A 17295-nucleotide genomic window follows, 5' to 3' on the forward strand; every position below is an offset into this window, starting at 1 on the left:
ATATAGATGTGTGTGTGTGTATATATATATATATATGTGGTATATAGGGTGGACATTTCCTTACCCTTAGTAATAGTAGATGCAGTAGTAGGTATCTCTTTTCAATTCTTTACATTTCTTGACACCAGGATGAGGCTGATGACTAAAAAGGATTGGCAGTTTTTACCATGAGTTAAGCTGAAAGATGGGGTTGATGTTATCACTGTGGTTTAGGCTGAATCAGCTGTGCTTTTGCTTGCATGAAGGCCTTTTTAGAATATTTTTGTTCAGTGTCCCATTGAGGAAAATGTAGGCCATCTCTAAGCATTCATGCTCATTCGTTTCTGGTGGGTTTTGTTTGTGTGTGTTTGTGCTTGCTTTTGTTTATTTTTGGGGGAGGAGTTGTTTGTTTGTGGGGTTTTTTTTTTATTTCTGAAGGATAAAATTTTGATTTGCAGTGCTAATGAAAATGATTTGAAGTAAGCAAAATCATGCAAGACTGCTCTGATTGTTGACTTGATAATTCTTGTGCACTTGATTAATCTTTGTTGTGAAATGGTTCTTCAAACAGCCAGTCATAATGGCTTCATCTTAGCAAGTTCAGTGCCATAGGTTTCTTCAACCTGCTCCAGAGATTCTTAATCTTCAGTGGATGTTAGATTTGCCTGCTTGCCTTTCTTCCTGTGAGATTTACTTCTTTATAAGCCTACAATGTAATGTGCAGAAAAAAAGGTAGTGACTTGGCATGTGTGACACACAGAAAGAAAACTAATGCGTAACATAGGCAAGCTGAAGTAATTGGATAGTAGTCATCTTGAGTGTTCTAAATATGTTTTCTCTTAGGATTGTTATTGTAGTTCATTTACATTAGCAACAGACAATTAACTCTTATGCTAGGAATATTTTTGGAGTTTTAAAGGCAGAAAACAGTCATAACAGTCCCAGCAGTGCTTTGTTACTGGAGGATATCACAATCAGCATGATCTAATTGACTGAGAGTGAGCTTTACATAGGAACTTTGCAATGATGTTTAATTCCAGTAGCTTCTGACTCATGTGACTGCTTTCTAAAAGTTTATAAATCTGTTTCTGAGTTAGAGGATTGAAAATTAATAAAATGTGGCTCCCTGACAGAATTTTTTTTTCAGGGCTATGTGTTCAACCTATGTTTGCAACAGTGGGGCAGCATAGGTTTCTGAGTGAGAAGGCAGTAGTCAGAAAAAAGTCAACTGAAATAGGACTATTTAAAATGGAAAATAATATAAAATTCCAGACCATATAAACTGGGTAATATATTTTGGTCATGTATTTTCACTTGCGTAGGAATTTTTTGATATCCTTTTTTGGCTAGTCTTTACTGACATTAGACAATAGTTGAGTTTAAAAGTAAATTTTGGTGATGATTCCTCAAAAAGGACTATTTGCAGAAAATGTGAGTTGCAAACTAAGAATAAAATTCTCGGTATATATCATGCTGATAGCATGGAAATTGAGCTCTAAATTTTTGGGTTTTGTTTTCTTGTGCTAATTTGAAGGTAACTCAAAATTGTGTTCTGTTAATTTTTTGCATTTGTAGATTGTTTTATGGTGTGAAGAGAAACAACATAGGGAAAATAATTCTATCTAATATATTGTACATAAACCAATGATAGTTTCTTGAAAGGATAACCAAAAATAAAAATATTATTAAATGAGTTGAGCAATTTTAGTCTCTGTCACTGACGTAACAGATTCTATGATTTACACTGGGTTCTTTGGGTGGGGGTGGTGTCACATGGAGCAAGCTGATTATGAACTCATAATCTCTATCAAGTTGAATTTGTGTATGATTTGTACTGCATTTCTTATCTCCTGCAATTTTTTTGCACATGCATGTTAATTTAAGGTCTGAGTATCTGTTGCACTTATATGTAAAATGCAAGTTTCTAGAACAATAAAATTTGGTATTTCAAAATAATATTATGATAAATATTCATGGTTTTTTCTAGTGGAATGTGGGGATTAAATTAAAATTTGTTAATGTCTGGTACAACAGATTTTCAGATATAGCTTTGCTATAGTGTTGTATTTGGTTCACACTATTTTGCTTCATTTAAACAAATGAGGCAAACATAGTTCTGTCTTATGCTATTGACTGACTGTTCTTCCAGACTTGGCATTGAAATAGCATGTATGTACTGCATGTTTAACAAATCTTATGCATGAGCTGCATGAAGCAGTTGCTAGGGACAGTGATCAATCCAGAATTCTCATCTCTTAATCTTCCTGAGGTATAAAAATGAGAATTCCTTTAAATGCATTATATTGGTGAGGAGTTTTAAAACAAACAAACAAGGCATCTGATGTAATGACAGTGCATATTATCAGGCATTCGGGAAATTTTTTTCCTGCTGTTAAGTTTCCTTAGCATTAGGTTTGTGCTCCTTACAGAGTGGCTCTTTGAAGCACCTGTAAACAGTTAATCCAGGCTACATACTAACTGTGCAGAGGATGCAAAGATACAGGATATGGCTCCATCCAGACATGGTTTGGATCTGGCTGGATTGATAAACTGGGGTGTGATCTCCACAAAAGCAGTGTGTATTGTTAGTAAAGGCTAGCTCCAGCTAGGAGCAATTCTCCACCTTCACGCAGCACTGGCTCGTTACCTACCACCCCAGTTTTAAGTTGCCACAGTCACATTCAGTTTTGAAGTCCTTTTACTCTCTTCCCAGAGCACTATGGAGATGGAATGTACTTTCATACTGCACTCTGTAGGATTATCAGGACTACATTCTTACCTGCTTTGCTTCCACTCCTGCTGTTTTCTGAGTAACAAGAGAATTAGTTTGCTCTATTCTTGTGAGTGTACTGTTTGTGAAAAGGAAAGGAGGATGAGTTTTTATTACTGTGTAATATCATTACTCTGTTTAGTTTGGCTGAAGTAAAACAGGAAACAATTTGAATTTGTTCTGTTTCAGTTAATGTAATGCATGTATGTCAGAGGTTTTTTATGTTTTTGATGTTTGGGAGGAACAGTCACATAGATTAAAAGCTTACAGCATTCCATATTGCAAATTTTGAAAAGACAGAAGATATGTAGATGCTATTTTCAAATTGTCTGTGTGCTAAGCTTAGTTAGATTTATTTTTATGTCAGTCTTGGTGTACAAAGGACCAGAATTGTGAGCATCAGCTACATTCATTTATGTGTTAACTCATGTTAAAGGAGATGCTTGTAAACTAGTGGCTCTAGTTCCTAGGTTCTTGTGGGATATTTTTTTTTTGGCCTAAACCTCAGAAGAAGGTTTCCATTTATCCTTCTCTAGCCTTTCCATGTGGTTTCTTAAATATTTAAGGACTGTTGCTGAAATTTGTTTCTCAATTTAAACACTTAAATATTTTTTATCAATTGGAAACGCGTTCTTACATAATTTTTTTCTCTTTTGCATGGCAATTAGGGATTGTTTTTAGTGGTTGACCTGTGTCTTAGAAGTCTTTTCCAGCCTTAATGGTTTTGTGATTGGAAATGAGGCATGATTATAATTAGTGTATTAGAATTCTATCTTAATGGCTTCTGCATTGTAAGTGAATTGAGATGACCAGGTTAAGTTCAGAGTTAATCAAATTCTACTCATGGAAAAAGAGTCAATGTAGTATTTAGACCACTGACTGTTGCTGTCTCTGAAGTAGTGTTTGTGCATTTCTAATTACTTTGAGAAAAATGTGGGGAAAAAATTGTAATGCTTGTTTGAAAATTAGACTAGCGAGCGAAAGACAATGAAACAGTTACAATTTATATTTAATAACTTTTGCATTTAGTGATGTGCAACACATGTGGGGCTTTACATCTTATGTGTTTTTTTCTTTTTTCATATTTTAAGCAATCTGGACCGAAAGGAAAGGTAAGCTTACTGTTGATCAAATGAGCATGGCAATAAGCATTAAGAAAATTACTGATTGAGTGCTATATTAATGCTAGTTAAAGAATATTCAATCCAGTCAATCATATCTACTCATTTGTGATAGGGGTTGATTGTTTTTTGTTCTGTTTTTATGATTCACTTACTCGCTTTTATTGAAAAAGAACCTTTACATCCATCTCTAAGAAATGCTGTGTTACTGTGCATTTTGGGTAATTCTCCACTGGAAATTTATTTATGTATCCAGTGCAAAATTGCATAAACTTTCTCTGGATTTTAAAAATTCAGTGCTAATTCTTTTTGTAGAGCAGCGAACTTTGTGGAATAGAATGGTTCTGAAGCATCTTAGTAAAATGATTCTGAAGCTCTTAGTGGGTTTTTTAACAGCTCTCACTCCATCATCTCAGCTTGGTTTGAATTGCATTAAAGGTTTTTATTGCATTACTGTGTATATTTTGTTCATGAAGTGCATATATTAAAGCAGTTAACAGAAAATGTATAGCAAAACCTGACACAATGGACTAATTTTGGGCTCATTTCTCTCTTGTTTTGTATCTGGGTTACTGCTGTTAATATTTTGTATGAAATACCATACATTTATTTTTCTTCATATATAGCTTAAATTTATATGTTAGTGGAAATGTTTTCTTGATAGTAGTGAAGTCATTGAGTTTTTGTAAATATCCTATCTGTGTAGGTGGCTTTTGGCAGTATGAGCTTGATACCAGGTTGAATTGTTAAAAAATATATTAATGTTTAACTGATAGTGATATAAATAGCACAGTTCTTTCTGAATTCAGAATTTTCTATATTTATTTCAAATGCAGAAAATCAAGCCTTTCTGTTTTACTGCCTTTTGTTACTTCTTGAAAGAACTATCAAACAGATACTTATCAGCCAGTTAGTGTCACTGCATGGCATAGAAGAAAAGATTTGAGTTCCATGCTGGTGTGATCTTAATTTTCTCCTGGGGACACCTGCTGCTTCTTCATCCAGTACTACAGGATATGTTCCTTTTTCTTTGCCTGCTTTTTGTTGTTGTCCTAGCAGGGGAAGATGATGTAGGCAGGAGCTGCTAAATTTAGCTTTAATCATTACTGTCATGATAAGTACAGCAGCACCTCCTGACTTTCTGGGCCAGATGGGGTTGCTGACCTGTGTTCTGAAAACCCTATTCCCTGTGCTGCTGCTTCTCTTTTCAGCCTTTGGCTTTGTACTCTGCTCTTCCTCTAACACTTGCTGAAGGTAAATCTCACCTCAGCAGCTTTGTGCTTCAATCTTATTGTGCTTTCCTCTCCTTTTGTGTAGTGGTGTAGAAATCAACAATCTGCCTGCAGTGATACATCTCTAAATAATGCATACAGAAGTAGAGGCATAGCTGAATAAGGCAGCCTCTCAAAGAGCCAGGCTGTGCATTAAACTCAGCTCTTATGTAAGCCCTGCACCAAAATTAGGAGCTGGTGCAGCCTTTTTGATGTGGCTTGTACCAAATCGTAGGTAGCACTCCCTCCCAAATTCCCAGATCCAGATGTTTCTTCATGTTTATTTGCTTTCTGGCATAGACAGAAATTGTGGACTTGCCCCTTCCCTTCATCCTCCCCACCATGTTTCTGGTTTTTGTTTTCCTAGAGAAGAAATTTTAAGTGAAAATGTCACTTTGTCTGGACAGTTTCATAAAGGTCTGTCTACCAGGCCGGTGTGAAGACACTAAGGTCCAATTCCATCAGCAATAGAACATAGCAGTAATAATGAATGTTTGCTTAAAATATGAAATCAGTGACACCATTCTGTCTGGGCAAAACATCCTTACTCAAGAATATTGTGGCATCTAGCAGTTAAAATATGTCAAAAGTTCATGATGCTGCACAGTCCAGACTGCCTGAGTATTTCAGTCGGGTGTGTTGCAGAAAAAGCTTGATCTTTCTTGCTCCTGTAGTCAGTGTTTTGCTGTTTGATGCTTTACTACTTCCTGAGATTGCTTTTCATTAAATACTTGTCTACTTCCCTTGTACTTTAAGGTATTAAAAGTTCTTATAATCTAGGACATAAAAAAGATGCCTAAAATTGCTTCACCTCTGATCATTGGTTTTTTTTAACTGTTAGACACAGTATATAGGTAATCTTGCATCGTGATCAGCTCATCTGTTTCGTCCCTCAATTATTCCCATTTAAATGGAAGACTTAGTTTTGGTGAGGGTTTAACAGCAAGAAAGCATTTATTTAGAAGTGCTGTATGTTCTTAAATCTGTCCTAAGATTTTTTTTTTCTTTTCCAGATAGCCCTTTTAAAGGTAGATATAATGTTTGATTTAAAAAACAACCAATTTCCCCTTCTGTTTCTGCACTCACACTCAAATAAATGGCTCAGTGTACTAAGTATTTTACTGGAGAAGGTATTAATGGATCTGCAGCTGTTCAGGCAGCAACAAACAAACACTGTGCTCAGAAGGGCAACTTTATTTTCTAGTCTGTAAAAAACTTCATGGTGGTTTGCTCTTCCTTTCTCTTAGTAGTAGAAGGTACCTAAAGTTATTCCCCTCTTGTGGAAGGCTGTCACTGTCTCCAAGAAAGCATAATTTTTAAAAATTTCTTTAGCTGAAATCTCAAATTAAATAGTCTTTAAGGTTGCGTTCACTTTTCTTTCTAATTCAAAGCAACTTCAATCCCAACCTTGAATTGCTAACCACACTAAAGTGTGTTGAGAAGGCTCAGTTGTCTTGGAGCTGATTTTTTGTGACTTGGGTTTGGGTGTTAATGGTTCACTGTGAGTGTATTAGTTCTATATTGTGGGAGAGGAAAGATACACTTTTTTTTTGCTTCTGCTTCTGTGTTCTTGCAAGTGTTTGGCTGTTTAATAGCTATAAATCTGAGTCTACGCTGCTAACATAAAGGTCAGGTGGGGGTTGATAATGCTAGTGTACTCTGATTTATTGTAAAAGAATTATTTAGCCTTATATGATAAATAATGAATTTATCATCTTAATAAGATAACTATGTTTTGCACATTAAAAATGTAATACAAATGTATGGTTCTTAGAAGAAAAATTGTAAGTTAGAAATGTCCAGAGACCTTGAATTGTGAACTACATTTTAAAAGAAATTTTAGTATTCTAAATCTGCCATATGATTTACTTTATTGTTTGCTTTCAGTTAAATGACAGATAGTTTCAATATTCTTTCTCTTAAATATCATTTAAGTTTTAAATATTTTAGACATCTTATGGAAAATAATTTTTCTAGAAGAAATTATGTTCAAAACAAGACTTAATGTTGTGAAATGCTAGTGAAAGATAGTTATGACACGCGACACAACAGCTTGCACACCCTTACTGCAGTGTTTATATTTTTCAAATCTAAAATGATTTTACAGCTCTTTTATTACTTTTTATGTCATGAGCATTGATTTTGATAGTACAGCTTCTCATATTGACCAGTTTGAGTTCTGCCTTTTATTTCCACTAATTCTGCCTTAGAGTAATCCCACATGTTTGAATTTTTAAGAAAAATTACCTAAAAAAGTAATGCATTGAATTTATGAATAAATATTAATACTGAGTTTCCAATTTTGATTAAAAAAATTCTGGGGGCGAAGGGCTGTTCCAGAAACACATTTGACACAATCAGTAACAAATAAATTACCTAATCTGTCATCTGTGATATGTTTGCCAGCAGTCATGATAAAGTACTATGGCATCTCTACATTCTGAGTAGCCATGCTTGTTCCTCAATCCTTTTTTCTGCCAGAATTTTCTTTAAAACTGCAGTCTATCAACAGAGTCAAATGTGTTTTGTATTAGGTAAGAAGTGTCTCAAAGGACATTGTAGATTAATCTTGTTCCAAAGATATTAATTAATAATGCTACCTAGAAATGCAGAAAATTTAAAAGTTTTATAATTTGATGTATTAGGAAATGCTGTGCTGAAAGAAATAAACTCTTACAACTGAAGCTAAAGTCTACTTCAGCCATAGCCAAATTTTTGTCAGATGGGTCCACAAAATTTAGCTGTTAATGGTGATGTTACTGCCTGCAGCTGTTTGCTTTGCCCTCTTGCTGTTGATTAATGTCCTTGTAATCAGAGGTAGGAGTATGGGACATATGTGACCCATTTGCAGTCCAGTGCTTAACTTTCCAATAAAACCAGTTTCTGGTGAGTTTGTTGACAAGGCCTCCTATGTTTCAGATGTGTGTCATCCTCTGTTATGACAAGAATAGTAATCTGAGCTGCAGTGTCAGAGCACTGAGAAAGACAAGTGCTACAAGCAGTAACCCATATGCACTGAGCTTCAGGAATCTTAATTTGCTATCAGCATGATTTGACACGCGTGTGTGTATACTGAAAACGTCTTTCAGGAGACTCAAATCTTGCTATAATGCCATGTATTACATTATTTTGCACAAAAATATGTGATATCTCTATTATGCAAGTTATACCAACAAAATATATACTATCCAGTAATTTGTCTATATTAAAATATTTTAGAAACATATACATAGGAACCATGTCTGCTGTGTGGTTCTTTCTGGTTTTTGGCTACAACAGTTTTTGACATCGGATCTCCTTCCTCTGTTTTGCATCCTCTCTTCCTGTTTTTTAAGTTGTGGAACTTGTGGAATCTACTTTAATATTAAAATAATATTTGTTTTTATTCGTGGCTTTTAAAAGTGTCTGTCTTGTATTTCATGAATGTAGAGGAGGAGAAGATGCAGGCTTCAATATTTGTGAACTTGTGTGTAAAAGTGACAGGCTCCACAACTATTGATTATTACAAAGGAGAGTTAGATCAGAAACACTTCGAAGACATTTATTGTGGCTGTTTGTATCATTCTGGTAATACTTTTTTATGTGCACAAATAGCATGGAATGGGAGAAGTTACTTATTTGTAGCTTTCAGATACATTTCAGTTTTGTTTTTTCATATATAATTGTGACTAAATTTAATGGTGTCTGTTAAAAGAACAACCATACGTCTAATTCATTTTCCAGAAAAGAATACCCACCTCAGCTTCAGAAAGTGGAGGCAGACCACATTAGATTACCAAGGTCTCAAGGAGTGGGTAAGTTATCTTTAAAGTTCTCATTTCTTCTAAGCAGAATAATTTTTTTAATACCTGATTTGGGTGGGTGTGTTGCCAAATCTATAGTAGATCTACTTACAGCCTTAGGTCATGTTATTCTAGTTTTGTACAAGTTTGTGCATGAAGGGATGATTTTGCCCTTCTTGACAGATTTCTGCAACTAGTTCAGTCATGTAATAATTTTAAATTAGGCCTCAGTTATTTTAAAAGCAACAAAAATAGGGAACATTTGGGATCATAAAACTGGAGATGGAACAGATCTCTGGAGTTTAGTAGTCTGGGCCCAAACCCCCAGTTTGTTTGTGAATTATTGTTGAGGAACTTAGGTAGCAGTGTTAGTACAAGAAAAATGCTATGTAGTAACCAGTACTTGGTATGAAGTGTATTCATACACTGAGGGAGTTAATAAAAGAACCAGCATCAGCTCTGTACCGCAGCTGAAACGTGCTTTTACATCCGTGTTAGGTGCAACAACCTAGCTGTTGGAGGTGCAGTAGAAAAAATATCGTTTGGTTTCAGGTGTGGAAATTGTGAAACTGGAAAAGAAAATACCTTGTGTTTTGTTAAGCTTTGTTAGCATAGATACAGTCTGTAAACCTGCTGTTCAGCTGCATAGTCACCTGCACTGGCAAGTTGTTCTGCTGTGCCATTTTAGGTTAATGTTAAGTAGATCTTCAGCAGTAGTACTCTAAAGTAAGTTAGGGAAAAACCTCACCTGTTATTAATTCTTTTTCAAAAATTATCTATTCTTTAGTTTTGAGATGTCTTCTCATAGTGGGATGTTTGTGAGACCATCAGTATGTATATTGAAAAAGTGTTCATATATATTAAAAAAAAAAAGTGGAGTATTAAAAAAAGTTCTGTGGTGTAGTAGTATAATCTAGCATCCTCTCCTATTTTTGGCAATAGACCCTGAACTTGATTTGCAGTGAAGTTAGCATAGATTTGCAAATCCAAAGCTTCTTGCAAAGATATAAGATAAAAATTGTCAGTGAGCAACCCTGCAATAGTATTACTAAAACTACATTTTGAAGTTACTTTAGGGAATGTTATTTTTTAGTCATACAATAAATCATGAGACATTTGAAACAGTGTGGATTTTTGAGATGTAAAAATGTGTTTAGTTCAAGTTAGTGTATGTAAAAAAGTAAGATGGTCATAATTATAGCAGTATAGGAGTGGACATTTCTTGTTAATGTTTTTGCATCTTTTCCCTTCTAGACAGTGTAATGGAGAATACAGATGACTCTGAATCAGAATCTGACATTAAAAGAAAGGTGCGACAGAAAGGTCATTGCAATTCATATCAATCTGACTTGAGTCTATCTTCTGCTACAAAAAAATGCTTAACTCAGTCAAAGGTGGGTAATATTTTAAAAATATGTGAACCCTTGTTGAATTTTAAAAGTTGTTGCATATTTTAAAAACAAACATTCAGGAGTAAAACAGATTGAGGTTTTAAAAATCCATGGAGTTGGGAGGAAGATTTACATAATTTAAAAAAAATTACAGTGATAGAGATATTTAAGTGCTAATATTGCTAATAGTTGTGAAATATTTCTTTTCTGACTTGAACAGACAGAAGCTGTGCTGAAAAGAAAAGGCATCTCAGTTCTATTGAATAGCTGACTGATGAACCAGAGATTGGCAATTTTAATTTGCGGAAATAGAGGAACAGTTTTTTGCTCTTTAAAAGATTTTTTTTCTGTGTCACGATTTTCTGTACTCAGAACAGTAAAGATTAAAGTACTGAAAAGATGCAAGTATTTTTTATTGAGTTGCTCACTTTTTCAGTGAGAGTAGTTCCTTAGGTATCCAAATGGCATCCTCTGGTCTGCATGCAGCCAACCAGGATGTTTCTGTCAGGAACTTGTTTGAATATCAGATATAAGATACTTTGGAAATTGCTTTAAGGCTCTCTGTATTTTTTATCAGCTTTGGCTACTTTGGAAGTTTCATAGTGCACACATACAGGTCACGTTGTTTGACTATCAAAGTAAAATGTCCTGTAAGGAGATCTTGGTTAAAAAAAAGAAAATTATTGATCTGTGATTTTTATATATGCTTAGCTTTTGTTTGAAATACCTGGTACTGCTCTTTGGCATTTCCATTGCTTATTTAGTTAATTAATGTGATGTTAATAAAAAAACTGGTTTAAAATTTCTGGCATGTGGTTGAAGTAGAGGAGTGCAATTACTCTATACTTAAGATCCTCCAGGTACTCTTGTTGCCTTCTCTTGAATATTTTTAATGTCTGATTGAAATTCTTCAATGTGATAAGCAGTATCTTTCTAAGAACTACATCCTGTAACAGCACTGAGGGACAACACTGGTTTACATTGTAACTTGCTATCATCCCACAGTTCAGATTTTAAGGCTCTGATATGTTTTATACACTTGGGGTTTTTTGCTTCTGTTTCTCTACAGTACGTGTAGCTTTGCTAAATTGCAGAAATTTTGTAAAAATATGTTCTCATTGTATGATTTTTGTCTTTAAATTTGGGGTTTGAAATTACTTCCCACACCTGTGGAAGTCCTCTTTTGGAGGCTTGTTCATGTCTGGGAGTGGGGAGAGATGTAAATTGTGAAAGCTGTGTTTCAAAGTAGATACTGAAAGTTTTTGGTGGGATGTAGGTATTTGTTGCCTTCAGTAGTTCACAGTACAGTGGTTATGCCATTTGAATTCAGTGCTTCAGGAGACAATAACATGCACTAAATTTTCATCTCTAAAGATGTCCTGTATTCACTTTGGTACTCGTTCTGTAGTTTATATGTTAGAGAAGTCCAAGTTCTACACTTATAATACAAAACTAAGTGAGACCTAGTAAATGTGAGAAAAACAAAAGACGCCTATCTTTATAGTGATAGGATACATTTTTCCTTGTAGCCCCTGCTTGCTTCTTGAAAGTTTGGGGAACTCCTATCCTCAAGTCCTGTTTTATTCCCTATGACACATGACTCTAGAGCAATAATATGTACTTTGCCTTTTCTTCATCTCCCTTGAGGAGTGAATTTTCCTGCATGCCTTGCCGGGCTGTTAAAAGATACCTTGGAAGGACAGATAAGTTGGACCTACAAGGTTTCTTCAAATCCTCTCCAGTATTGCTTTAAGGATCTGTAGGTTACTTTTTGTCCCATGGAACTGTTTTTACAGAAATGGTGTAATTGCACCATCTTTCTGATGGATATATGTATCTGAACAGTGTGCAAGGTTTTGTTTATGGAAGAAAACACAAGAAGAAAAATCTGAATTGTCGAACATGAATTGCTTTAAAAAATTTTTGCAAATGACATTTGTTCCTTTTAGAACATTATTCATTTTCATAAATGAAATAAAAAAATTAAGCTGTGTTTTATTGTTTGTTTTCTCTACTTACTGTAATGACTAATTCAGTGTTGTCAATTTCCACTGGATATTATAAAAAATTTTTTCAGCAGAAGGTTTTTCAAGCCTTGGAAGAGGATGGCCGGGCATGTGGTTGAGTCACCATCCTCGGAGATATTGAAAAGACTTGTAGATGGGGCACCTGGGGATATGGTTTAGTGATGAGAGTTCTGTATTAATAATTGGACTTCATGATATTAAAGGTCTTTTCCAACCTAAGTGATTGTATGATTAATTCTGAACAGAAATCAAGTACAACATCTGGAAATTGTGTCTTTCTGCTTACAATTACTGATGGTGTGTTTGTTTCTCCTTTAGCTTTTGGAACAGATTGATTATTCTACTGAATGCCCGAATTGTGGGAGGGCAAATGAAAATCAGACCAAATGCCGACATTGTGAAAGTGCTTCTCTAAAGGATTTGCAAAGAGTGTCCAGACAAACTGTAACGTTAAGTGAATCTGTGGGACCTTTATCACGTTCTTCAATACATCAGAATTCACCAGGGCAAAAATCTTCAGGTACAGGGTTCAGCACAAAGAAGTTTTATAGTTCTGCTGTTGGAAAAGGTCCAGCGGATATTCTACTGAGTAATGAGGTTGTAGGACATTCTATGTTACGACAGAATGGAAAAATTGGTCTTATAACTGGGACAAAAAATCCTAAACTTACAGGAAGCTTAAGACAGAGGAGTACAAGACCATCTGAATTAAATGATCCAAGTAAGTACCCTTTTATGAATACAGCCATTAGCTGGAAACACAGAATATTGTATAGTGAAGGAACTGTTTGTGCAAGTTTACATAACTAATGTTGCATGGAATATTTTTGTGTGTGTTCTTGGAAAAGAGGGACAGGACTTCTAATAATTTCCTTTTCATATGCAGAGGTACTCTTCAAGAAAGGTGAACATCGGGGAAAACAAAAATTATTCTCTGACTTTTTTTTCTTTTGTTTATTTTTAAAACATATTTATATCTGGGATATTGGAAACACCAGTATTCTTAGCAGAATTCCATCATTCATTCTTCCAAGAGGAAAGACAGTATTTGATTTTTATTTTGTGTTTTCTTTCCTCTTTTCTTCTAAACTACTTATCTATTTAAATTTCATAGTTTGCAAAATGTTAATTTCTGTGCTTTCTCTTTGTAAACTCAGTAAGCAGGAAAGATGGAGTAAAGAAAATTTAAGTTGATGGTTCTGTGTTTAGTTTATTAGACCATGTTGTCCTACTGATTTTAATTATTTCAGTCATAATTTCTCTTGTCAGTTTTTAGGTTGTATTACTTACTGTTAATTCTTGACTGACCAAATTCACTTTTGTCTAGAGGTGGATTAATGTTACTCATTTTTTTATAGTTAGTTATAAGAAATCAAAAACAAGGCGGAGAGTGCTTGCAACCAGATTCCAAATAAACATTAGTAAAAACATAATATTATTGTACATGTAGATTTTTTTGGCACTGCAGGACAATTACATAAATTACTTCTAAGGTATTACTTAAAAAGAAATTTCTGTTACAAAAAGATATAGTGGTTGAGAATGTAATATTTTCTGTTTAGTTGTTTTGTCTAGTGATGAGGAGGAGGAGAATAGTGGCAGCACTAGGAGCATGGAAAGCATTTCACCTCATCCTGCAGATTCAGCCCGCTCCTCCCCAGCTCCTTCTACAGGAAAGGTGGAAGCAGCATTAAAGGAAAACAGTTGTGGAATAGAACAGAGAATAGGTAGTATAACAACAGTACAGAAATTGCAGTCACACTAGCAAGAAAAGCCAAAAATGAAAAAAGAAATTTGTTACAGAAAAATGTAGTGGTTGAGAATGTAATATTTTCTGTTTAGTTGTTTTGTCTAGTGATGATGATGAGGACGAGAATAGTGGCAGCACTAGGAGCATGGAAAGCATTTCACCTCGTCCTGCAGATTCAGCCCGCTCCTCCCCAGCTCCTTCTACAGGAAAGGTGGAAGCAGCATTAAAGGAGAACAGTTGTGGAATAGAACAGAGAATAGGTAGTATAACAACAGATACAGAAATTGCAGTCACACTACCAAGAAAAGCAAGAATGAAAGATCAGGTACTATTTAATGCTTTGTTTAAAGAAAACAGAATCAAATAATAAATGGAATATGTAAAGGCTTGTTTTGTTTTGTCAGAAGTTGACTGTATTTGATTGTTTTTCTTACTCAGCAGCTCATCAAGTTGTCTCTCTGCATACTTATTACTGGAACCATAAGAAAATGTGTTCATTACATTTTTACAAGCATTCGTAATGATTTTAATTATGCTGTTAAAATAAATGCTTTTGTGTTGAATGTTTACTCTTTGAGACTGGACAGGAGTTCTCTGTGAAGCTCAAGGTCTCAGTTTGCAACAGAATGTCAGTACTAGCTGTTGCCTGTTGAGACTTTCTGAGGTTAAACATGCAAAGAGATGCTAGGATCAGTAATGGTCCTTTAAAATTAAAATGCTTTGATAACTGTCCCAATTAATAGCACTTATTTTACGAGTTCCGTGGTGGGGCTTGTGTTTTTTGGTTGATTACTGCTGTAAGAATTGGATAAGCAAAAACAAAAAAGTACTCCATGAACACACCTTAAGTGTGGCCAAAGGGGAGGGTTTTCATTCTGTGTTAAAAGCCATCTCAGTAGTGAGCCATTAAGAGGAATAAATTCCATGTGTCAATTGGTAGCACAATAATAGTGCTGATTAAAACAATTCTTGACTCAGGTGTCCAGTTTCACTATTAAGAGTTTGATTCAACAAGAGAATCCGATCAGATTTCCAATTCTTTGAGTTAGAACACTAAAGTACTGATGCCAAAACCTTCTTGCTATGTTGAGATTCAGAAGCCAACATTATAGTGCTGCAGTTCATGGAATTATGGATATTTATAATATGTTGTATAATTAGTCACCACTATAAATATGAAGCTGTGAACCTCCAGCCTGCAATAAAGCTGTGAGGTTCAAAGCCTGGGTTATAAATAGTTCTTGAATTAATTTATTCTTGCAGTATGTGCTGAATTAATTGAAAGCATTGCATTGTGAAGGCACTGGTGTCTGACTTCTGAAACTCTCCCAAATGTGGTTTTTTTTTTTAATATCCATATGTGTCTGTTCACTAGTCTTTACAAACCAGTTGTAATTCTGTATGTTAGATTATTTTATTTTAGAGTCCAAGCTTACTTTTGAAAATGGGGGAACTAAAAAAATTTTTTGTGAAATATAACACAAATTTTCCATTGATTGAATTAACCTACCAAGATTTAGAGATATCATAGCAGTTTTCTTCAATGTAATATAAAGAACTTTATTCAGCTGTCTTTCTCTCAAAATATTCATTAATTCTTTACTAGTTGAGTATAGCATCACTTCAGACTTTGATGTTTTATTATTTGTCTCTGATTTGTTTTGAGCTTTTAATAACATTTAGCCAGTCCAGCAGACAAAAAGGAAAAGCTCTTTTCAACAAGAGGCCTAGGAAAACATTTTAATTACAGGGATTTAGAATCCCTACCTTCTCCAGTGTATAAAATGAAGGAAGCATCCAAAAGTAGATTTTGAATTATTGCCAAGATAGGTTAGTGATTCAGGGCTTTGAAATAATTTTTGAGATTTAGTTGTAACCAAAACACTGAATCCCTTAGAATGTTTTTCTGTGGGAGTTTAATTGCATTTTGTAACTAAAAAGAATGTTTATTTATGGGGAGCTTTATGAAACTATATAAAACCAAAGAAAAGACTAGTGTACAGAAAATCCTTCAACAAAATAAAGCAATATAAGCAATACAACAAATAAATATGTTTACAGGCTGGCTTATCAGCAGGCTTTATTTCATTGCAATAGGTTTTTTGGTAAGATTATTCTGTTGGTTAACAGGATACTTCATTGAGATTACAGCTTCAGCTAGCATCTAGAGACTTTTCTTGAACTGGGGCCAAACACCACATGACCTCCTTTCAATGTTTAGTCTTCTGACCTTGGAATCTATCCTAAAACCATCTTAGTTCTGCAGAGATTCCTTAAGGAAGTTTGATTGGGCTTATTTATTTATGTTTCTTGAAGACTGTACTCTGCTAATGTGGTCATGCAATGTACTTCAAGAACCAGTCACCAAAAGCTTGGATTAAAAAAACTGAAAGAAAAAATTAAATCACCAGCATTGTGGTGATTTTACAGCATTAGTGCTTTTTTATCTAAATAAAATGTATTAAAAATAACTTTGCTTTGCTAGACTGCATAGTGTTTCCAAAAGATAAAATTTAATTGGTTTTGGCAATTTAGATGCACTGATTGTGATTTGGAAATGTCAGTAAAGTGTCCAGAAGTGTCAGGTTACCTTTTATTTTCTTCTTGAATGTAGCAATATTACCATCCTCAGGTGTTACAAAAAGTCTTCTAGGAATTATCTCCGTTCTCTATATGTTTGAGATGGATGCTCTAGTAAGTAATCCTGTTGACCAACAGAAAAGTAGCTAAAAATTTAGTCATTAGTTTCAACGAGCTTGGTTTGACAGTAAACCTTGGTGAGACATTCTGAAACCTGAAAATTACTTTTCAGTTTGGGAACATTGTGTCTAACACTCCAATAAAGCGGCGCAAAGTTATTTCTCAAGAGATGGTAAGCGAGGCCGTACCTCTAAATTACCAAAACTCCTGTGAAAGCGTCATTCTGAACTGCCGAAGCATACGAATAGGAATGCTGCGCAGAATGGTCGTGGAGCCTGTGATTGTAAGTTCCCTTGCTCTTTCACAGCTTTCTTTTCAGGTTTTGATGGATATTGCATTTTTGTATTTGAACAAAATAATATCTTGCCTTTGTCTGGGGAGCAGTTTGGTTTGTCTCTAATTTCAGAGGCTGTGATTTCCAGAGAACCTCGAATTACTGCTGCGCTCTATCACATGCAGTCTAGCTCTGGTTCTTAATAGTAATGTGCTGCAGCACCCTGAAAG

At 34.8% G+C, this 17295-nt stretch overlaps 1 protein-coding gene across 3 annotated transcripts in view; it reads left to right on the forward strand.

The window, feature by feature from the left end:
- SENP6 (SUMO specific peptidase 6) overlaps window positions 1-17295 on the forward strand; it is a 73151-nt gene that overhangs the window by 33008 nt on the left and 22848 nt on the right. For 2 of the 3 annotated variants that reach the window (XM_084201633.1, XM_084201635.1), the window contains exons 6-11: window positions 3841-3861; window positions 8865-8935; window positions 10178-10317; window positions 12660-13062; window positions 14184-14416; window positions 16904-17074. In XM_084201633.1, the coding sequence (XP_084057759.1) occupies window positions 3841-3861; window positions 8865-8935; window positions 10178-10317; window positions 12660-13062; window positions 14184-14416; window positions 16904-17074 (1039 nt within the window). The remainder of the gene's footprint in view (window positions 1-3840; window positions 3862-8864; window positions 8936-10177; window positions 10318-12659; window positions 13063-14183; window positions 14417-16903; window positions 17075-17295) is intronic. The other variant, XM_084201634.1, reaches the window with a different exon arrangement.

Source organism: Fringilla coelebs, assembly GCF_963513975.1.
Source record: "Fringilla coelebs genome assembly, chromosome: 3".
NCBI lineage: Eukaryota > Metazoa > Chordata > Aves > Passeriformes > Fringillidae > Fringilla > Fringilla coelebs.